This window comes from Borostomias antarcticus (assembly GCF_949987555.1).
Source record: "Borostomias antarcticus genome assembly, chromosome: 22".
In the NCBI taxonomy this organism is placed as follows: domain Eukaryota; kingdom Metazoa; phylum Chordata; class Actinopteri; order Stomiiformes; family Stomiidae; genus Borostomias; species Borostomias antarcticus.
This window is the reverse complement of record NC_140255.1, coordinates 18,480,225-18,504,123: the sequence shown is the minus strand read 5'-3', so window position 1 is coordinate 18,504,123 and position 23,899 is coordinate 18,480,225. Positions and strand designations below refer to the sequence as shown.

General features: G+C 50.0%; 1 protein-coding gene across 3 annotated transcripts; it reads right to left on the bottom strand.

Annotated features, from left to right (window-relative positions):
* Positions 1 to 4,884: 4,884 nt before the first annotated feature.
* Positions 4,885 to 23,856, bottom strand: tom1l2b (target of myb1 like 2 membrane trafficking protein b). 3 transcript variants are annotated; one of them, XM_084456195.1, is made up of 14 exons: positions 23,776 to 23,856; positions 23,264 to 23,348; positions 21,681 to 21,759; positions 20,939 to 21,088; positions 19,764 to 19,898; positions 15,697 to 15,912; positions 14,587 to 14,837; positions 14,409 to 14,460; positions 10,777 to 10,948; positions 10,190 to 10,313; positions 9,870 to 9,945; positions 9,095 to 9,154; positions 8,381 to 8,417; positions 4,885 to 8,153 (listed from the first exon to the last, which is right to left on the bottom strand). In XM_084456195.1, the coding sequence occupies exons 1-14, from the start codon at positions 23,825 to 23,827 to the stop codon at positions 7,993 to 7,995; spliced, it is 1,650 nt and encodes a 549-aa protein (XP_084312321.1). In that variant the 5' UTR covers positions 23,828 to 23,856; the 3' UTR covers positions 4,885 to 7,992. The 3 variants fall into 3 exon arrangements, with proteins under 3 accessions (XP_084312321.1, XP_084312320.1, XP_084312322.1); XM_084456194.1 differs by having other exon boundaries at positions 23,264 to 23,372; positions 23,776 to 23,833; XM_084456196.1 differs by lacking the exon at positions 9,095 to 9,154 and having other exon boundaries at positions 23,264 to 23,372; positions 23,776 to 23,833.
* Positions 23,857 to 23,899: the final 43 nt, after the last annotated feature.

Here is a 23,899-nt window from a genome sequence, read left to right as displayed (position 1 = left end):
GCGTTTAACACTCATAAAACAGGGACCTGCTAACATTTATTTCCCTTACAAGGGATATCAATCATCGGCCGTTCCTCTGCTGTTTGAAGGGACATTTTTCAATTTAACCTTTATATTATGCTTTGACTACATCAGGAGGGGGCTCTCGACGCACTTAACATGAGTGGCATTTAATATAGCATTACAATTGCAAGGTGAGGCCCAGATGTGACCCTATTCAAATACGAGAGGGGGGCCTGCCTTCGCAACGGCGCTACCCCCCCTCCACGCAATTATAATTAAACACACCGTATGCCTCCTTGCAAATCTGCTGATCGATCGGCGGTGTTAACGTCGCTACCTGAACTGCCCCCCAGCCACCGTCTGGCTGTGCGCTGCGTTTATGGATCAGCAGGTTTCCATTAACGGAGTCGTCAACGCCGCCTGGTAGGCCACGCTTCTCGCCGCGCTGCCTGGCCGTGGATATATTTGGGTAAATTAACTTAACATAAAGTGCTTGGAGGCTGCAGGGGTCTTTTTAAGACACCCAAAGAGAAAGCAAAGCATGCAGGTCTAAAAGTCAGTGCACATAGTATTATGTTGTTGTCAGTGAATGCTGTCATTATGTAGCTGCTGGGTAAGGCAGCGCGTACCTCCATTAAATAACTATTCCAAATCCCAAACCATTGTTTCTCATGGTTTCTTTTGATTTGCGGCGTACTTTCACAGTTTGAGGCAATGTTTCCAATTCCCCCTAGTTCCAGAATATTTCACCTGTTTCTCAAAAGTATTTTCCAATATCAGAGAGGGGAGATTGGTTTTATATGAGATGCACAGTGTTCCTTGGTTCTGTGAATGGGCTAATTCCAGGTGTTGGCTGTGTGGCTGCTGTTGGAATGAGAAGCTCTGGGCAGAAAAGGGTGGACCTGGAGGAGGAGGAAATTGCGAAAGCAATGATCTGCGACGTTCATATAACAACTAAATCATAAACACAAATAGGTCATTTAATCTTAAGCGTTCGTGTTTCGTAATTGGATTTCACTCTGGCGTGTGACTATGATTATAAAACCCCCACTATAAATATTTGTGTTCTTGTTTATATTGTTTTAAATAGAGAGGATCTATGTTTACCTATGAGGTGGGCTGTGTACAGTAATTTCTCACTACTTGACTAACCATCATCTCCCAGAGCTGTGGGAAGGCATGTGCTGTAGGGGGCAGGTTGTGCTGTAGGGGGCAGGTTGTGCTGTAAGGGGCAGGTTGCGCTGTAGGGGGCAGGTTGTGGTGTAGGGGGCAGGTTGTTCTGTAGGGGGCAGGTTGTGGTGTAGGGGGCAGGTTGTGCTGTAGGGGGCAGGTTGCTCTGTAGGGGGCAGGTTGTGCTTTAGGGGGCAGGTTGTGCTGTAGGGGGCAGGTAGGGGGGCAGGTTGTTCTGTAAGGGGCAGGTTGTGCTGTAAGGGGCAGGTTGTTCTGTAGGGGGCAGGTTGTTCTGTAGGGGGCAGGTTGTTCTGTAGGGGGCAGGTTGTGCTGTAAGGGGCAGGTTGTTCTGTAGGGGGCAGGTTGTTCTGTAGGGGGCAGGTTGTTCTGTAGGGGGCAGGTTGTGCTGTAGGGGGCAGGTAGGGGGGCAGGTTGTTCTGTAGGGGGCAGGTTGTGGTGTAGGGGGCAGGTTGTGCTGTAGGGGGCAGGTAGGGGGGCAGGTTGTTCTGTAGGGGGCAGGTTGTGGTGTAGGGGGCAGGTTGTGCTGTAGGGGGCAGGTTGTGGTGTAGGGGGCAGGTTGTGCTGTAGGGGGCAGGTAGGGGGGCAGGTTGTTCTGTAGGGGGCAGGTTGTGGTGTAGGGGGCAGGTTGTGCTGTAGGGGGCAGGTTGTGCTGTAGGGGGCAGGTTGTGCTGTAGGGGGCAGGTAGGGGGGCAGGTTGTTCTGTAGGGGGCAGGTTGTGGTGTAGGGGGCAGGTTGTGCTGTAGGGGGCAGGTTGTGCTGTAGGGGGCAGGTTGTGGTGTAGGGGGCAGGTTGCGCTGTAGGGGGCAGGTTGCGCTGTAGGGGGCAGGTTGTGCTGTAGGGGGCAGGTTGCGCTGTAGAGGGCAGGTTGCTCTGTAGGGGGCAGGTTGTGCTGTAGGGGGCAGGTTGTGCTGTAGGCAAGGCAAGGCAAATTTATTTATATAGCACATTTCAGCCACAGGGCAATTCAAGGTGCTTTACATGAGACATTAAAAGCATTACAACAAAAAGCAAGACATTATAGACATTTAAAACAAAAGGCAGGACAAATTAAAAGCATTAAAACAAAAAGCAAGTCATTATAGACATTTAAACAAAAAGCAGGACAAATAGAATACAGGAATAAAAGTTACAGTGCAGTATACTGATAAACATAACTCCTCTTAGAAAGCAGTGGCAAAAAGAAAAGTCTTCAGGCTTGTTTTAAAAGAACCAAAAGTTGCAGCAGACCTGCAGTTTTCTGGAAGTTTGTTCCAGATATGTGGGGCATAAAAACGGGGCAGGGGGCAGGTAGGGGGGCAGGTTGTGCTGTAGGGGGCAGGTTGTTCTGTAGGGGGCAGGTTGTGCTGTGCGGTCGTACATACGCAGGACATGCCCTCACTCCAGCAGCCTACTCTGGGATGCAGATTGCCCGGTAATGATATTGGGATCAGCCACAAGCTAATGAAGCTCTTGTTGAAATACCCCGAGGGGGTAAAGGGCTGAGCATACACACATCTCTGACCCGCTGACATTTGTAGCCTGGCGTACCACCAGTCAGAGACGGGGGGGCTCAGGCAGGCTATCATGGAATATGCCACTGGTTTTAAATGGGTTTTAAATGTGTTTTGAATGAGACCATCAACGCGACACGTCCATCAGCGTCACAGCGGACCTGTTTATGTTGAAGGTCTCTCCACGGTAGATCCTTTAGGCCCCGTCACCGGAGCCTGGCGTTAGGAGGGCGGCCCTCTCAGGAAACGCTCCGACACCGGGTCATATTAAACCACATGACTGGAAGGGAGGAGGAGAGGGAATGGAATATACATTGTGGGAAATATATTACTAGGTGGCTTGACAACTAAATGAAAACGTGACAGAAAACATCCTGGTATTTTTGGCGTTCTGGATCAAGAATGTTCTCATGTAGAATGTTCTAGCGTTCTCTCAGCTGTGCTGTTTGATTGGCCCATCAGAGAGCTCTGGTTGTCGTCGCTGGTCCAGCACCATGTAAACCAACTTCAAGGCCTTTATCGGTCAGGAGTACAGGAGTAAACACCAGGCCAGTTCAAACAGCAGGAGGCTACAGTCTCTCTCTCTCTCTCTCTCTCTCTCTCTCTCTCTCTCTCACACACACACACACACACACACACACACACACACACACACACACACACACACACACACACACACACACACACACACAGTCTTGATGGGGTGGTTGTGGTCCAGCTCTGTGTTGCACGGCAGACACATTGCACTCTGTTACTCAACACATGCAATGCAACTACAATGCACCACAGCTCTGTCCGACATACACACACACACACACACACACACACACACACACACACACACACACACACACACACACACACACACACTCAAAAGCATGCAATTACACATACACACGTAGTGTACGAACAGTATGCAAACATACACACATACATGCAGCTATTCAGCTATGCCCCCCCCCCCACCCCCGACTTCTTGTGGGACTTGAGTCTGTTGGCCGAGCCTGGTGCTCACATCACCGAGGTGTGATCTCCACGAGGGCCAGGCCACTTCCATAGTTCACCCACTAGAGGACAGGGCCAGGCCAGTTCCATAGTTCACCCACTAGAGGGCAGTCTCAGCGTGGCCTGGGAACAGAAGAGGGGCGAGAGACAAAGATCCCTCAGCTCTGTGGAAACAAGCTCCTGGAATAGAGGCGTGAGGATGTCAGCGTTCAGCGTCTTGTTATTGTATTGATCAGTGGAAGGTCTATCTGTTTAATGAACCTAGTCCTCACTCCTGACACACTCCTCCAGCATCTCCAGCCATCTCCACCTCGTGTTTCATGCACACATTGTTCTTTACAAATCACTGCCTGAGAACAGATTTGAGCTCCTGTTGATTGGATGATGTCTAGGCATGGTCTGTGTGAGGACACTCTTCAAAATAGGCTACTTTGAGTATTCAAAAACTCTTATTTACAATTTAAAATAAGAAATTACAATATCGTCTGCATGTTTAAGAGAAACGCTTCGATTGAAAGTTGTGTAAGATTAGGATTATCAATTCACTCTCTCACACACACACACACACACACACACACACACACACACACGTTGTGATTCATAGAGTACAGAAACACCAACACATAAAATTACCTTCCAAATATAAGTCCCCACTGCTGTCTGCTGTACAATTGAGTTAATATCACCACCGATAGTCTAGTCTTGTCCAAAGAAAGGGTCTGGAGGGCTTTCTACACCAGTGTCCAGTCGGAGAGACAGAGAGAGACAGAGAGAGAGAGGGAGGGGCAGAGAGAGAGAGCATGGCAGTGCTGAGTGACACACCCCTCTCATTTGACCGGGAAAGCCCACAGTGGTGTGGCAGGAGAATGCGAGGGGCCATGTTCTAGAATGAGGTGATTCCAAACGACCAATAGGGAGAGAGTCCTGCCTCCCCCTCAGTGAAGTGCAAACGGGCTGGCCAGGGGGAGGGAGGGAGGGTGAGAGGATTACTGGGCAAGGTGAATGACCAGGGGTTACTAGACGCCGACTCCCAAATGCAGCAGGCAAGCGTGTAATACTGAGTTCACAATGTACTGTACCGTCTTAGACATGGGTTCAGCACGGTCTACTGTCTCTGTGATTAAACATGTGATGGAGGAATGGAGGAGACAAAATGGGAGACAAGATCACACACTGCTAGTGTTTTATTGGAGTTCAGCACATGCATGAGACAAACGAGAGAGAGAGAGACAGAGTCAGGACACAGCAGCAGACATACAGTATACAGTACACTTTTCCTTTTGCGTATTTCCAGATCACATAACTACACGTCAGGCCTGGGGGATGACAGCCAGGCGAGTTGCCTTTTGAAACAAGCACCGTTTTTCCATTCTGCCGTTGTCCATCAAATGCAGGCTACAGGTCCTTGCTAGGGTGCTTTATGCCATACGGCACGGATAACACCCACCTACTGGACACGAGGAAAGACACCCACCCACTGGACACGAGGAAGGACACCCACCCACTAGACACGAGGAAAGAAAACATTATAAGAAAGCATACTGTATAAGAAAAAGCAAAAAGCCTGGCCTCACGCAGAGCTGACGCTGCGCTCACATGGGACCAGGGGATCTCTTCTAGGCTTTAGGCAGCTTGTTGCAATGGAACATGATGATGCGCATGAGTCAGGTACAGCCGTCCCAGGTGGATAGACTATTATGGTCTGGATGTACAGGATATGGGGAGGACATGGTGACGATGTATATGTTGCTCAACAAAGAAAGAAAGAAAGAAAGAAAGTAACAGGTGAGGACGGGTTCTGTTGAGCCGATACTGAATGGACATGTTCTATGGGTGAGGCGTTAACACAGCCAAGCGGATTCCATGAGGCATATGCAGACTTAAAACACAGGAAAACTTGAACTCCATAAACAACAGCAATCATGAACAAGTTTCAACACACAATCAACATTGAAATAATACTTAAATTTCCCCCATAAAGTAGTAGTTAATTTCATTCTGCTTTTGTACAATAAATCAATTTCAAATACTGATAGACCATAAGATAAAATAATGCTAAATAAATTATTCCTACACGTTTTTCAATATTTACCAACATTTTCTCATTCATGACAGATAGCCTGTTATCACGTCCCAACCCCTTCATCGAGATCATTGAAAACAAACGTACAATACAAGGTAGTGTGTCTGTCGAGTGCTATGTTATTATAAGCTCATTGCAATTTTATTAATCAATATCAAATAGCATATATAGTGATACTCTGTAGTACAGCGAGTATTACTGTAGTATTACTGTGTCAGAGAAGGGAGTGAACAACTCCATTCAGAGTATTTCAATGTCAGTTGTTGGATCATAACTCCTGTATTCAGCGTTGTCATTTCTGAAAGACATATTAGAGATCTGGTCTAAAATGTCTGTGAACTGCTTCCACAGAAACATCCTCAAACACGCGTGATCTCTGCCATCACATTTGTTTTAGTGTCCTGTACAGTATGTACGGTAGAAAACCTCCATGTTTTTATACCAAATATCCCTTTATCACATCCACTGACCACACTGAAAACTTTGGTCCAATAAACGCCACTTCTGACATATAAAGTACAGCACAGTCTCAGATCAACCTCAACGCAAGGGTCCCTGCGTCCTCATCGCCATGGCCGCAGCTCGGCGACGCCTCTGACAGATTTACGGAGAGCAACATTATCATATTTGCGTGAACGGGATCAAGCCTCGACGACCATCTAGTCCACTCCCATCCGCCCCGGCAACAGTGATGTACCTGTGTTTCAGCATATGGACACAAAACCCGTCAGGCTTCCCCTACTGAACATTACTACTCCTACTATTCTACAACACTTCGTCAGGAGAGGCGTGAAATCATTTAGTTGCGGTCTGAAAATAAATGCGAAAAAGAAAGCGTTCAGACACCTCTCTCCGAATTCAGATTGTTCAAAATATCTGGAGATTTCTAAAGTCTGACTCAGAAAACTGCAACAGACAAAAAAAAAGCAGTCTCCTAATCCCCTGGTGCAAAAGGCCCAGATATACTGTATATACTGTAGGTACTGTATATACTGTAGTCAAATCAAGAGGAATACATGGATTGACTTAATTCCTCATTAGAGGGTAGAAAGAACTATCAGGCTCAAATTCCCTTTTTGAAATCAACTTGCTCAAACTCCATTTATCTGCAATGCCCTGTCCCTTATACGGCTTGATCCCAAACACGCACACACACACGCACGCACACACACACGAACGCCAACATTCTTCATTTACAGTTCAGTTGTTCAGCAGGCCCGCGTCCACAACATGGCCCCAGACAGACAGGACTGAGCCAGGAACACAGGGAGTCTGACGGGCCGGAATCTGGCGGGAATGAAACGCATCAAATAAACTATGACAAGAAAACAATCAAGCATATTTCCCCCCTTTTAACAGAATATCATGTTTCCAGCGCTGCTCTCCAGCACCGGCATTTACCTATAGAGGGTTCCCACTAAGAACCAGTCCCAGCACCGGCATTTACCTATAGAGGGTTCCCACTAAGAACCAGTCCCAGCACCTGCATTTACCTATAGAGGGTTCCCACTAAGAACCAGTCCCAGCACCGGCATTTACCTATAGAGGGTTCCCACTAAGAACCAGTCCCTCTAGCGCCGTTTAGCTCCCTATTATGACCCTATTAAGTCCAGCGATGGTATGAAACAGCGGTCTGTCCATGCATGCTAATGGTTCTGGGAGGTAAAGCTCTGTCACCGAGGCAGAGCAGGGGGAGGGGCCATCTCATCGTATGACCCTGGGGTGGAGGAATCAGACTGTTAGTGTTGGATGGTTGGAGCGTTAGAAGAGTGTGTGTGTGTGTGTGTGTGTGTGTGTGTGTGTGTGAGTCGTCGGGCTGGTGACCGCCAGGGAAGTCACCAGGTCATCAGGCCCTGGACCGCCGCGTCGACACGTGCTGTATCAAAATGGACAGTTAAGTCTGGGTTTCCCTTTGTAGTGTAGCAAAAACGGCTGAGGTGAGTCTGTGGAGTAGCGCACACACACAAACACACACACTGACACACACACACACACACACACACAGCAAGGTAGACTGCCACGGGGAGGCCCAGACACTGGGGTTACGGCTGGTGGTGGCGGGACGCTGAGCCATCCAGAGAATATGGAGTGTGTGCTTGTGTGTGTGTGTGCTTGTGTGTGTGTGCGTGTGTCCGTCAAGCACACACAGCAGTCTGTGGTGGACGTTGCTTCTCGGACTGGGCAGGGGGCTCGGGGGTCAGGGGTGAAGAGCGGTCAGGTCTACATGGCGAAGAGGGCGTCCTCCGGCCTGCTGGCCTTCTTGCGGCTGCCCCCCGGCGTGCCCTGGCCTGCGCCGGCGCCGGGGTCTCCACTAGGGGGCGACGGCATGCTGGGAGTCATCTCTGCTGCCTTGGCCCTCTCCTCCAGAAACTTGTCGAACTCTGGAGGAGGGAGGGACGAGAGAACCAGGAGAACAGAGGAGGAGAAGAGAAGGGAGGAGGAGGAGAATTGAGAGAAAGGGAGGGGGGGGGAACACGGGAGAAAGAGGAGAAAGGAAAGGATGAAAACTCATCTCTACGCAGATGTTTCAGAAGCTAGCAGCGCGTCACATCGGCCTGGTCTGTGAATCATCAGGTCATGAGGAAGAGGAGGGTCTGGGCTGCCTCACCTTCGCTGGTCACGCCCTCTTCTCCTTCATCTCCCTGCTGTTGAGCGAAGGTAAGGAAAGAAGGAAGGACACTCATTATATGAGCCACAGGAAACGACAGAGGCACAATTAGCAATTAGAATAGAACACCAATTAGCCAATAAGCCACTTCACACAAATATCAACCCAAAATATCAATTCAGACTCGATCGACCTCCGTGGATTGTGTAACAGCAATGATGATGACTTGACTTGAAACTGACGGACAGACTCGCGCACACCAGATATCTCCACTGGACTTCCGATATGGGCCACAGGGGGGCGGAGCTGAGCCTATCACCAGCCAACCAGATTCATTCACAACTCACTCCATGCTGTGCTGGCAGATTCCAGAGGCACACGCAACGTCAACAACCGTAGGCCTATGTCACACCAACACTACCATGCACCCAGAGAGAGTTCCCCACCAAACCGACCCCACCCACCACACCACACCACACCGTTAGTGACGGGTCAGGAGGGTGTGACTGACACCGACAGGGGATTGGTTAGTGGACCAGGAAGTGTGGCGAGAGGCGAAGGAAGCAGAACGCGCGACTGTCGGAGCTCAAACGGAGAAGAGGAGGAGTGAAAGGAAGGATGGAGCACCACGGGGAAAGAACAGAGGAAGAGATGAGGAGGAGAGGAACAGGAAGGAGGAGAGAACAGGCGGAGGTATAATCATGATGGTCTCACCACGTCGGTACAGAGCCACTCCTCAATGTCATCCATGACAGAGGACTGGCCCGCGGGAACCTACGGTGCCACCCCACGGACAAACAGCGCCAAAACAGAGAGCATCCCCCAAAACAAAACAAAAAAGAGACAGAAGACAAAACAAAAAGGGAAAATCAACATAACTACTGATGGGATAAACAAATGATCGAAAACTGAAAAACCAAAATGAGATCATGACTACAAACTAAGGCATTGGATCAATGGTAGAGTAAGTAGTAACTAAGTAACTTAAATGGCATACACACACACACCACACACACACACACACACACACACAGTTCAACACACACACAGATCAACACACATAGACACACACACACACACCACACACACAAATGCCATGCAGTGCCAGAGACGGTGAGTGAGGTGAGACAAACTCCCAACTCTTCTGTGAATGGAAACACTCCCAAGCAGCTCCCAGCACCCACGGCCCACTGGCTCACTTACAAGCTACATTCATCTGTTAGGTTAGCTAAACAAGCATGTTAGTTCTGAGAGGAGAGCATTGGTTAGGTGGCACTAGCTAACAGAAGAGCACCAGCTCTTGTGCACACACACACACACACACGCGCAGACACGCACACACACACACACACACGCACACACGCACACGCGCACACACACACACGCGCACACGAAGCAAAACAAAATGTCTCATCCGACACATGCAGTAGCAGGGGGACCAAGCTACAGCCCCACCACCAGGGTCCACGCACCCCCCCCCCCCACTCACCCCTCCTGCTGTGGGCTGTCGTACTTCCAGAGTGGGGGGCGGCCCCCCTGCGGCCTGACTGTCCTCCACGGAAACCCTGAGAAAGACGGGAGGATGGGGGGGGGGGGAGAGAGAGAGAGAGAGAGAGAGAACAAGGGAGGAGACCCTCAGTCACTGAACATGCCACAACATACATGGACTAGCGGAGTGAAAGAGCACTGACAGTAAAGACTAATTGACTGATTAACTAATTAACTAACGATTTGATTAACTAACAGACTGATTAACCAATTAACTAACTGGCGCCTCGGCTGGGAAACGGCGGGTGGGCGTGTCCTTACGTCTTGCGAGGTTCCGTCACGGCGCTGGTCCGCGTCTGGGCGAACATGTCGAAGTCGTCCTGGACCGGGGGCTGGCAGCTGGGCAGGGAGCTCAGGGTGCCGCTCACGCTCTCAGCGCCCACGTCTGACACACACACACACACACACGCACACACACACACACACACACACGCACGCACGCGCACGCACACACGCACACAGACACACAGACACAACTATAATGTCGGCACTGTCTAATTTGTCTAGCTTGGTATTAAAATAGTTTGTTGGCATCCCCAGCTACATAAAGCAATAACAAAAGTGAGTATTTTGTCCTCCTTGAATTGAATAACTGAGATGTGCTACCATTGCAATGTTTGCAAGCTTTTTCAATCATATTACGAGTTTGGTTTTAGCACTCTAACTTGAAGAGCTATTTTGTCGAAGCGCAACCTCTTTTTGTAATAAAAACATAGTCGTCATCATCAACATCATGAGTGAATGAATGAATGAATGTACACGACAAACAGTCCAGTCCATATGATAGACATATAAACACTGTATATGTCTGAAAGGGAGGCTGACACACAAACCGCCGCGCTACGTACCGAGGCCGGCCAGCCGCGAGGCCAGGGAGGCGGGGGAGGAGGGTCTGCCGGCGGGGGCGCCCAGGGAGGCAGGCAGGCTGGAAGGGGGGGCTGCGTTCACCATGTTGCTGACCACAGCGGGAGACCCAGGGCCCAGGTCGATAAGGTTGTCTTCTGTAGCCTCACTGAGAACCTGGAGGGGGGGGGGTGGAGGAACGGAGGGGGAGAGAGACAGAGAGTTACCTCAACGAGGGAGCCAGGTGTACACTAGTCAAGCTAGCTGGAGAATAGCTAATCCAGCAAAGATGTCTCTTTTCTGGAAACTACTGCTGAGGCTCGGTTCCAAGGTTACTCATTAAGTTTGGGAACAGAGAAACTAAAAAAGGCTGTTGATCATTTCAACAGTAACAATGACAGAACAAGGCGTGGGTGTGTGAGCAGGCTACAGAGTGTGTGGTCTGTGGGGGGAAAACACAGGTTAGCCTCGTGAAACGTGAACATATTCCCGACTACGGGGGCTGGGAAGGGACAAAGGACGTCTGGTTTCCTTGAGGGGGTGCACACAGCCAGACGCGCAGCAGCGTACGCGTGTGCAGGTTTGTCACTGGCACCAGCTGCCATGACGACGACCTTTGCCCTGGGTACTGTCCCTTTTGGGGCGCGGTCACTAGGGTGTCAGAGGGGCGGAACATTTTTGGTACATTTCTGGAAGCTTACCATGGGAAGTTAAGCTTGGGAATTTGGGAAATGTTGACCTTTTTTGTGCAAAAGTTAGCCAGACAAAATTAAATAAATTTGATTTGGGGATTTTATCCTGTTTTTACACAACTAGGTAGCCAAATGACCCCTGACCTAGTGTCCAATTACCCCGACTACTGGAGGATGAGGATTTGTCGCACAACCTGGTTGGTCGGCGGTGTGAAGGGGAGACGCATCCTTGACTCTCTAAGCTTGTGACGGTAATTGTGACATCAGATGGGGTTGCTGTGGTGACGAACCCTCGAACAGAGTTTCAACTAACTAACCAGCCTCAGGGAGCATCGGCCCATTATACCATTGTCATAGAATTTACAATTGGCCTCAAGACCTTTCTATTCCAAACACCTTAAACCTTTGTCCAACCGTTCACATAGCTGTGCTAACCTGCAGAATGGCCTCCAGGAGGTCCACACACCTAGAAATCTGTCTACACCAGAATAACCATCCTTTGTCCCTTTGTCGCCAAGACATTGCCGCCTTTTCCCATGTCACATGTCTGTATTCTCGGCCACGCCTGCCATTTCATATGACGTACAATGGATTAGCCAATCACATGCTGGAAGCGCCGTACCTGTGTTTTGCTTGAATATAAGGCAGCGCAAGATCAGGAGGCTTCACTTCTTTCTGATGAACCACTCTTTTATCTTGAGGTCCTTTTGCAATCGTATTGTTTTCTTAATAAATCTGACTGAACCTTTTGTGCGAACCTTGGCAAATCCTTTATTTTTGACTTAAGATCAAAACTTCTTCAACACCACTCCCTCTGGGATCTGGCCATGCTTGGATCTGGCGAGACCGCCAATCCCCAGTGGGCAGCTGCACCGAAACAGGACGCATTAGACCACTACACCACTGTGAACAACATAAATGTAATTGGGGGAAAAAAACATGAAATGCAATTCTAGATTTTGCAGCATGATCTTGGTTAAAACAACCCAATGTAATGCAAATGTAGTTGAATTACAACCTTGCATTGTGCATTCCTCTGTCGTGCAGTGCATTCGTCCATCACATGCGCAGATAATTCCCAGCATCTTTCACACTACTGCCGGGCTATTGAGGCCACGCCCTCCGCATGCACGTGCACTCTTCCATCACATGCACAGATAATTTCCTAGCATCCTGCACACGACTGCAGGGCTGTAGAATCCATTCAAGTTCTACTCACAAATAGATGAAGTAAAAAATCTCATTTTTTAAATGTGTATTATAAATGTTTGTCTGTATATGCAGGGTTTTTCCTGCAAAGAGGATTTTTTGGCGCCCCCCAAAGAGATTTTAGCCAGAGCCAAAGGATAATCACCAGTGCCAAAATGCCAAAAACTGAGAATAAAAATAGCAATTCAATTCCTCTCCAAATGTGTTTGATAGCTTGTTTCAAGTGCAGCCCATCCCTCTTTCTTGCATTGTTCATGGTTTGGACCACTAATAATCGAGATAATTAAGACAGGTTATCAGGATCTTAAAGATTTTGTCTTCATATTCATTCTGTGTCATGTCGGCAGATTTCCCACGATTGTGAAAAGTGAGCTCAGTCAGAACGACAGCAAAGAATACAGGCCTATATATGCTGGTAGGCTACTCGGCATAAAACAGAGGTTTCCCCCCCAAATTGTGTGTGCATCACCCCCCCAAAGACCCAATCTGAGCCCTGATATGAGGTAGATACAGTTAGTATAAATAACACCAAATTTCCAGGTAAATAAAGTTAGTATAAATAGCCCCAAAATTTCCAGTTAATTCCCATTAATCATCATAAATTTCCGTTAATTCCCATGGAAAGTTTCCAACCCTAGCGGTCACACAAATGCGCAAAATTAACATTGGCGAATATTTGGCTTCCGTTCATTTCCATTGAGTTCCACTTTGGTGAACTTTGACCAGTGAATTCGCAGCCTCAACCAATAACAAAGAAGTGTGTGTTTGATTGATTGATTGGCTGTAGTTTTCTCATATTGCACTGCCCACAATTAGCACAAGATACGGATTTCGCCTCGGCAGGCAATTGACATTCGCACATGTGTGACCGCGCCCCTAAGGAAGACAGGAGGAGGCGGGGAGGAGGAGGGAGGTGGAGGAGGTGAGGGGAGACTGTTTTTCCAGAGTCAACACGGTGGTACGAGCTGCTCTTTTCCGTGCTGATCTGGGATCAGCTCATATCCACTGGAACTGCTGAATGTTTGACCATCAGTGGTCACAGAACTGATCCTAGGTCAACCTAGTGAGAACACATACATCCTCTACCCCTTCCACAGGGTGTAGTGCTGGGGGCTGTATGCTTCAAACATATCATAGGAGCCGAAAGGGGGGTGGGGGTGAAGGTTTGGAGCCCATATCCCTCTTGGGGGCCTAGATCCTAGATACAGAGACAGTATGCTGGATGTGCAGGGGTGGGGGGGTTCATACTTGCCTGCCTCAGCTAGCCAAGAAGACATAGAAACAGAGAAGGAGACAGGGTGAGTAGCTAGATACATACATGCCAATGCAGCGTCTATACGCACGGGCATGATATTACAGACGGACAGAATGACAGACAGAGGGAGACAACAGAAATAGGATGTGCATCTTCTCCAGGCAAACAGAGTTGCTCGATGACAGGACTGATGTGACAAACTGAGAGAACACGGTATGTGTGTGTGTGTGCGCGTGTCATGGCAGCTGGTGCGTAAGGACACACCCACCTGCCGTTCCCAGCCAAGGCGCCAGTTAGTTAATTAGTTAATCAGTCCATGTACGCGTGTGTGTGTGTGTGTGTGTGTGTGTGTGTGCGTGTGTGTGGAACTACAAGCATGTCGTGAGAGATGTGTGACGTAGCCTCAGAGTAACGTAGCCTCAAAGGGGGGGGGTGTATCTGTGTGTGTGTGTGTGTGTGTGTGGGCGTATGTGTGACTCACCCCGTTGTTGACGCCCTGAGAGGAAGACCTGCCAGACCTGAACCTCTCATACCTGAGAGAGAGGAGAGAGATATGTCAGGTCCCGGTGTGAAAGTGTCTGTGTGTGTTGTGCGTGCGTGCGCACGCGTGTGTGTGTGCCTGCCCTACCTGTTCTCCCCAACCCCCTCTTCCTCCTCACCTCTCGTAGCGGAGGAAGATGTTGTTGAGGTCGTCGTTGACGTGCAGCAGCTCCTCCGTGACCTTCTCGTTGGCGACGCAGGAGATGAGCTCCACCACCCTCTGCTGCATGGCCCGGCACGTCCGGTTCAGCTCCTGGAGCAGCTCGTGGTCTGACGGGTCCTCCTGGCCAGGCACCATCTCCGTCAGCATCTCTGACATCACCTTGGTGTTGCCGCGCACGATTTCCAGCTCGCTGCGCAGACGGCAGATCTGGGAGGGTTTGGGCGGGGGGGGGGGGGGGGGCAAGAGAAATGTTAAACTGGACCAAAAAGGGTCCAACTCACAAGTCAAAAGTTACATTCCCTGACTTTTCCCTGACTTTTCCCTGACTAAAAAGCCCAGGGCGGCATCTCACAGGGGGCAGCAAGAGGAGCAGAAAAAGAAAACAGAAGAAAAAAAACTCCGCGAAAAGTAAACAAACTCCCCGTCCGCCCCACGTCAACAAATCGCACGACAATCAGAATTGCCTGTCAGCATCCCCCCTCAACAACTTGCCAACAGTCTATTATTCACAATCGGAAAGCCCGTTCATTTCACGTTTACAAAACGAAACTGAAAGTGGGGGGCGCCGTAGCGGGGGGTTCGCCCAGGGTGGCATGTAAGCTAGAAACGCTTCTGGGTGCTGAAACTTCAATAACCACTCATGCAACATGGGAAACGTGTGAAATAACCCGATATATAATTTAAAAAAAATATATATTAGATTTTGACAAATGGTAACTACAATTTGGAAACTAAAAATGTAAACATGCTACAAATAAAATACATATTCCATGACCTGAAAAAACCTCCTGACTTTCCATGTGTGGAATAGACTTTTTACAATTCCATGATATTCCAGAAGTTCCATGACCTGTGGGAACCCTGTCCAAAACAATACCAGGTGGTCTGCTCCTTCTAGCTTGATTGTTGGAGGACAGCTCTGTGGAGGATCAGTTTCTAGTCATCGGCCTGTGCTTGTGTACTGCTGGTGGCGACATTTCCCCGCAGTATGAAGGTGTGTGTGTGTGTGTGTGTGTGTGTGTGGGTGTGTGTGTGTGTGTGTGTGAGTGGTGAGGTAGTGTCGGACCTGATCAGGTGTGGGGTTGATGGATCCTGAGGCTTGCAGGTTGGGGACCTGGGGAGTGGAGTAGTTGGGAGGGGCAGCGTGAGGCGTGGCCTGGGGGGGTTGGGGGTGGGGCTGAGGGTGGGGCTGAGGGTGGGGCTGAGGGTGGGGCTGAGGGTGGGGCTGGGGAGGAGCGCTGTACTTTGGCAAGGCGGAGTCCCCTTCTGGAGCACTGGCCAACTGGTAATGAGAAGAGATCAGGTTTGATCAATGTTGGAAGAGATGAGGTTTGAGTCGACACACACACACACACACACACACACAAAACAAAACGACGTTTACGTATTGTAACCCTAGTTCTATGAGTGGAGCAAAGCCTCAGAGGGCTTATATGCTTAACCGATTGTAGCTAGCTACATTGACTGAAGAAAACAAACATACACGCACCTGCGACCAATCAGAACAGGTGCGCCACTATGAAGTGCACCAAAGGCCACATATCTGCTCCTAGCAGAAACTTTCAGCATGCAGACTGGGGTTCAGCCCTGGGGTTCAAGTCTGCACTCTGTGGGGCTTCGTTCCACTAATAGAACTAGGGTTATGCCTGCCCCACAGGACAAGCTCCTTATTGGCATAAGCGGAGCTACACGACCGCACCATATACTCTTGCTGAGCCCGATAACAAAAACCAGCCAGCCTGGGCTCCAAGGTAATGGCACTTACCCGCCGCACTCAGCTCATCCCAGCTGAGGGCAAGGAAAGGCACGTGAGGGGAGAGCCGGACCGGGAGCGGTTACGCACCATAACATAACCCATCTGAGCCTCACCCAGACCCAAAAGGGACAGGGACGGACTGCCGCTCAGCTGACGGCCCTGCCCCGGGCCAAAAGACCCATCATGTCCGATGCTGACTCCTGGCTGGCAGCTGTGCCCAGCACAGGCGATGCCACAGAGACAGACAAGATGGACAAAAGATGGTGGCGGACAAAAGGAGTTCATGACGACCAAGTGGCCGTAGCGCTTATGTCCGCAACAGACACTCCATTACACAAGGCATCCCCCTCATAGAATGTGCTTGAACAGCCCCAGGCAGAGGGCGACCAGCAGTCTCATAAGACTTGGAGATTCCCTCACAAATCCATTGGGAAAGACGTTGTTTGTACAGCGACGAACCCACCTTCCCAGGGCCGTGACAAACCAACAACTGGGGGGTGGTCTGGACCGCAACCGTGTGCTGAACATAACTCAGTGTACGCAAGTGAGCCTCTTCCTTGCTCGTATGAGGTGGAGGATCGAAGGCGCTCAGCTCCAAGTCCTGGACGAGTCTGCCCTGACATTCAGGATACCGGTTATGTTCCGTGCCATCAGAGACTGGAGGTTGACATGAGCACAAAATGGTGAAAAGCCAGCAACCGAACCCCTCCATGCCGGTTGATGCGAGCCATTGTGGTCCGATTGTCCGACCACACGTTCTCATCGCTCCCCCATACCAGGTGGGCGAAATGCCACAACACCAGCAACAGCGTCTCTAGCTCTAGTAAGTTGATGTGGCACCTCTCTCCGGTGGCCCATAAGCCACCTACGGCCTTGGACACCCAAGCCATCTGTGACGTAAGCCTACACCCTGCCTATTGGAACACCGCGCGCTATTACACTCTGGTCTCTCCAATAGCTGAGGTCCACTTCCAATGACCTCGGTACCCATACAAGACACCATCCGTGTCTCACAGGATCTAGACGGAGACATGCAAACCACCTCTGGGTGCGTCTCAAGTGCAGCAGACCCAGTGATCATGCGGCAGACCCACGTGATCATGCGGCAGACCCACGTGATCATGCTGCAGACCCAGTGATCATGCAGCAGGCCCAGTGATCATGCAGCAGACCCAGTGATCATGCAGCAGACCCAGTGATCATGCAGCAGGCCCAGTGATCATGCGGCAGACCCACGTGATCATGCAGCAGACCCAGTGATCATGCAGCAGGCCCAGTGATCATGCAGCAGACCCAGTGATCATGCAGCAGACCCAGTGATCATGCAGCAGGCCCACGTGATCATGCAGCAGACCCAGTGATCATGCAGCAGGCCCAGTGATCATGCAGCAGGCCCAGTGATCATGCAGCAGACCCAGTGATCATGCAGCAGGCCCAGTGATCATGCAGCAGGCCCACGTGATCATGCAGCAGACCCAGTGATCATGCAGCAGGCCCAGTGATCATGCAGCAGGCCCAGTGATCATGCAGCAGGCCCAGTGATCATGCAGCAGGCCCACGTGATCATGCAGCAGACCCAGTGATCATGCAGCAGACCCAGTGATCATGCAGCAGGCCCAGTGATCATGCAGCAGGCCCAGTGATCATGCAGCAGACCCAGTGATCATGCAGCAGACCCAGTGATCATGCAGCAGGCCCAGTGATCATGCAGCAGACCCAGTGATCATGCAGCAGGCCCAGTGATCATGCAGCAGGCCCACGTGATCATGCAGCAGACCCAGTGATCATGCAGCAGGCCCAGTGATCATGCAGCAGGCCCAGTGATCATGCAGCAGGCCCAGTGATCATGCAGCAGGCCCAGTGATCATGCAGCAGACCCAGTGATCATGCAGCAGACCCAGTGATCATGCAGCAGACCCAGTGATCAAGCAGCAGACCCAGTGATCATGCAGCAGGCCCAGTGATCATGCAGCAGACCCAGTGATCATGCAGCAGACCCAGTGATCAAGCAGCAGACCCAGTGATCATGCAGCAAGCCCACGTGAGCTGCCGCCATGAGACCCAGAAGACACATTACTGATAGAACTGAGACCTTTGCAGAGGAGCGGAACATGCTGAGACTCTTCTTCTGCATTTCTCTCCTCGGTTCGGATAGGTACTCTCTAAAGGCACCCGTGTCCAGGCTGATACCTAGGTAAACAACCTGACGGGCTGGCCATAGATCACTCTTTTCCCAATTGACAGCAAACTCCAAACCCTGAGCCGTCTGGAAAAGGAGAGGCGGAGGTGGAGGCGCCTGGCCGGTAGCCACGAAGGCCGGCGGAGGAGCCGGTCAACAGGCAATGGGCGGGTGAGACACCGAAGTAGGTTGTTTGGGCTTGTTTCGAGACCAGTGCTTGCCCACAGTAGTGGCAGGAGTGGCCGTGGCACAAGATGTTTTTCTGCACTGTGCCCACTAGGAGTGGCGAGGTGGCAAGCTAGGAGGAGCCCGTCTTCCTCCTGACTCCGACATTGCTCTAATAGTTTGGCAACAGCTGCACCAAACAAACCAGACTTGCTTACCAAGAGTGAGAGAGAGTTGAGGAGGACGTTCTTTCTCTCATCACGCAGACCGGTCAGTAAAAGCCACAGATGGGGTTGTTTGACGACGGAGGTGGCCATAACTGTATCGAGGCAGGCAGCGGAGGCTTTCAGGATCTGGGCAACGGCCCCGGCGGCTTCAGCGACCTCCACATGCAGCGCCGATGAGGCGGAACATGGACACTTGGCTAGCTGGCCGATGTAGATGGCAAGCATAGCGATGGATGAGCTGTCCGCGACAGCCTGCGCTGCCAACGCATAGCTCTTCTGCGCCAGGGATACCGCCGTCGCTGGCTAGTCATTTTCTTATTTCTTCTCAGTCGTACGCGAGCTGGACGTTTCCAGGAGCAGATGTGTGGCTTCGGCACACTATATAGTGGTGCACCTGTTCTGATTGGTCGCAGGTGCATGTATGTTTTTTTTCTTCAGTCAATGTAGCTAGCTACAATTGGTTAAGCCAATAAGGAGATTCCCTGTGGGGTGGAGCTCCACAAAAATATAACTTTCTCATAATCTCTCTCTCTCTCTCTCTCTCACACACACACATACACACACAGACCACACCCACCCACCCACACACACCCACCCACCCACCCACCCTCACACACACACACACACACACACACACACACACACACACACACACACACACACACACACACACACACACACACACACACACGCACTAACACACACACAGACCACACCCACCCACCCACACACACCCACCCACCCACCCACCCACTCACTCACACACACACACACACACCCACACACACCACACACACACACCCTACCCTGTGAGGTGTGTGTATGGGAGACAGGGTCTCCAGGTCTGACATTGGGAACTCGATGCCTTTCCTCTTGAGCTCCTCATAGATGTGGACGACTCCCGTCAGGTCTGGACTGCTCCGGAACGCATCAGCCCACGCCTGGCAGGGAGGGGAGGGGACGAGGGAGAGAGAGAGGGGGAGAGGAGAGGGAGCGAGGGAGGGAGAGGGGTGAGCAGATGGTAGGGGGGAAAGTGGGGGGGTACAATAGTGTTACTATTGTCAACACTCATTTTCTATTTGAGTTCACCATGTGCTTTGTGGTAATATTGTAGGTTCCTGAATGAACAAGGCGATGAGTTACCCTGACCATAGCATGAACCTTTCAACATCATATCAACACAAACCCCACATCATCATCATCATCATCACACAGACACGTACTGTACAAACAACCCACAGGTCTGTAATAGGAACCCGGCAGGAGCCGATAACCTATCAAGATCGGAGAGACGAAAGTGAGCGTGACAGAAATTGTGGCGTTTCCTCAAGGTCCCCCGGGGCTGTGTGGCTCCGTGCCTGTAGAGGTAGACAGTGTAGACCGTACAGTACGAGCATGTGACGTCTCTCTCTACCCGTCCTGAGGGAGGGGGCACGCCAGCCGCCTGAGCAACAGGGCCTGGGTTACCCGAGCTGCTGCTTGTAACCAGAGAACACACAAACACGCATACACACACATGCAAACATACTGTAGAAACGCACATGCGCGCGCACACTTACACACACAGAAAAACATACATACACACACAGACACCAACACACACACGCACGCACCTGGCTGGAGGAGAGAACAGCATCCGTGGGAAACACTGGATCCCCCTGAGCTCCAGAGCCTCAGGTAACCAACACCTGCCCTGTGACTGCTCAGCTCATATGTCTACAAACTGGCAGACCTTTCACTTCAACGCGTCTGAGAGATAATAAGCAAAGGCCTACAAAGGCCTTTCTCTTACAAAACAATGATTACCAAATATGACGAAACAGTTAACCTTGAAGTGGAGTTGGCATTAATCATTTGACAATGAAGACCAAGGTACTGTGTCCCAACACTGGCGCACTGGCGCACACACACACACACACACACACACAAACACACAAACACACACATGTTCCCACATAAACAGTCCCACATACTCACACACCTGGATCAGTGCGAGCACTTTGTCTTGTACAATTGTGGGCGGGTTATTCTTGGGCGAGATGATCTTAACGAGCACGCCGTCAATGAAGTCTCTGCTGGTGACGAGGGCGTGGAAACGATGGCCACAGTTCTTCACACACGTCTCCAGCACCTGGCAACAAGAACACAGCTGGTTAATTGCTAGACAGGGAAGGCCTGCTGACGGTGGAGGGGGAATGGATAGTCAGCCAATCGCAGCAGGGTTCCCCTTAAATCCTTCATTATTTCCTGTCTTCACTCCATCCCCCATCATGCATTCTCCTCCCACATCCTTCTCTCTCTCTCTCTCTCTCTCTCTCTCTCTCTCTCTCTCTCTCTCCCCCTCCCTCCCTCCCTCCGTCCGTCCCTCCCTCCCTCCCTCCCATCCTTCCTTCCTTCCTTCCTTCCTTCCTTCCTTCCTTCCTTCCTTCCTTCCTTCCTTCCTTCCTTCCTTCCTCCCTCCCTTCCTCCATCATCTGAATGACATTCAGTCCAAGTTAAAGCTGGAAGTTCTTCCTTCCCTAAAGGAATTTAAATGCCTGATTTAATTTCTTTATGATACATGTTGTAACTGTTTTTAACTAAGTGCATTGTTTTGTTGTTCTATTTTGTTGTACACTCAGCAGCTCTGCAAATGAGGTGGCCTCACCTCAGAGCTCACCTGAGTATAAATAAAGGTTTCAATCAATCAATCAATCAATCAATCTCCTCCTTCCATCTCTCACCGTCAGGGCCAGCATCACCTCCCTGTAGTTCCTGTTGCCGTTCAGCCTCTTTTTCACCGCCCTGATGGCGTCCTTCGGCCTGAAGACACACACACACACACACACACACACACACACACACACACACACACACACACACACACACACACACACACACACACACACACACACACACACACACACACACACGGTTAAACAAGGAGGTTGTATAGTCTGACTAGAGAGGAGCAGGCAGGGGATATACAGCCATGATGATGTAGGCCTAAGTCTAGAGGAGGTCATTAGCCTGTAACTAGTTCCACATATAGCTAGACCTATCTCCACACATAGCTAGACCTATCTCCACATATAGCCAGACCTATCTCCACACATAGCCAGACCTATCTCCACACATAGCCAGACCTATCTCCACACATAGCTAGACCTATCTTCACACATAGCTAGACCTATCTCCACACATAGCTAGACCTATCTCCACACATAGCTAGACCTATCTACACACATAGCTAGACCTATCTCCACACATAGCTAGACCTATCTCCACACATAGCCAGACCTATCTCCACACATAGCCAGACCTATCTCCACAGTCCACACATAGCCAGACCTATCTCCACATATAGCTAGACCTATCTCCACACATAGCTAGACCTATCTCCACACTTTGTTTATGCTGTGCCAGCGCTGGAGAAAGGTCTGCCTGGACTCATTACCATTCGGGGATAGGGGGGAAAAATGCTGTATCTCTTTAAACCAATCACAATCGTCTTGAGTGGAGTCGTTTCTAGGTACAGTAGTTGTTGTTTCAAGTAGTCTGGACTGAATCTGATTGGGGTGGGAATCAGATCAGTCGCTACTGATTGGACAATAATAAACGAATGACAAGGCGTATCACCAAAACCTACATCCATTCATTCAGACTAGCCTCTGACTGACTATGACGTAGCCAGGAGCCACATCTTCCAGTTTGAAGGTGTATGTCTTTATGAGTGAACAGAGGAACTAAAAGATATGAAGCACTAGTTTGTACCTGTTACACGACACAGCTTGGTGAAAACGGTATGGCCGAAACCCTGCTACACAAGTCTATCAACCGTCATAAGGACAGTTTGTACCCTCCTACAACAAGGGCTGTGGTCAGCCCTACGACCATGGGTATGTCCTGAGAATAACAGTGGGTGGGACATCGCTTAAATTCCACCAGGACTTTGTTGAACTGTTGTCATAGATTGCCAGACAAACTGGGTGGGTGTAATTATGGAAAAACCTCCTGCCCATAGATTCCAGGACCTTTATCAACACACGAGATGGACTTCAAACATGTTGACACACAAGGTTAATGGTTCTTTCATGGGTTTAATCCATCCAACTTCCATTACTCTTCTGATAAGACGATACTTAGATAAGAAAGACGCCAGGCAAATACTAACTTTAGGCGTGTATATGTATGTACAATCGCCCAGTTCAATGCCACTGCTCGATCAGTGAACTGGCGTACAATGGTGGGGCAGTGCAGGTCCCTGACGTTAAGAATAGCTTCAGCTAATCAATACCAAATATCGATTCTCAAACCAGCTCCTCACCCATCTTCAGTTTCATTGATGATGTCACATATTTCCATGTTGAGAGTCCAGTCCTCACTCTGTAGGGACCCCTCCGTGGCCCTCTCTGACAGGGGGACAAGACACATCTCTGTGAGGACATTGCATAGCATTCAACCAGCTGTCATATCCCTTTGCAAAGACAGAATGTCAATATTAGAGAACACCAAACCAAAGCTAGCTGCCCAATGCTAAGCTATGCTGAGTTGCTAGCTCTCTTGCTAACTGAGCTAGCTGCTGTTTCTAGAAACCAACGTAACGTTACAGCAATTGTTGTATGCTTTTATGAATTATGTTGTCTATTGGCATACCGTATGGATGCTATATTTCTAATCAGTCCTTATGGATAACGTTAGCTAGCCATCTAAGCTAGCAATACGCTAGCTGGCTAACAGCTAATGTTGCTAGCAAGCTAACCATCATTATGACAACGCCTTATGCATTACAACCTAATCATTTCTTGATGTATCGTATATAAACACTTAAGTACATACCGATGCAATGCCCCACCGGTGTGCTGTACGGATTTCCCAAGAGAAACTCCATCTTTGTCGAGAATAAACAGTTTGTACAGAGTCACAGTCCTGGGGAAGCCACGCCCACAGTCACAGTCCTGGG

What these genes read in the sequence shown, in the direction of transcription:
- tom1l2b (XM_084456194.1), bottom strand. Translation starts at nt 23,827, where the DNA reads ATGGAGTTTCTCTTGGGAAATCCGTACAGCACACCGGTGGGGCATTGC. An exon ending in ATCAATGAAACTGAAGATGG is followed by an intron (nt 21,760 to 23,263) that starts GTGAGGAGCTGG and finishes GTGTGTCTTCAG; the next exon opens with GCCGAAGGACGCCATCAGGG. An exon ending in AGAGGGCGTGACCAGCGAAG is followed by an intron (nt 8,154 to 8,380) that starts GTGAGGCAGCCC and finishes TCCCTCCTCCAG; the next exon opens with AGTTCGACAAGTTTCTGGAG.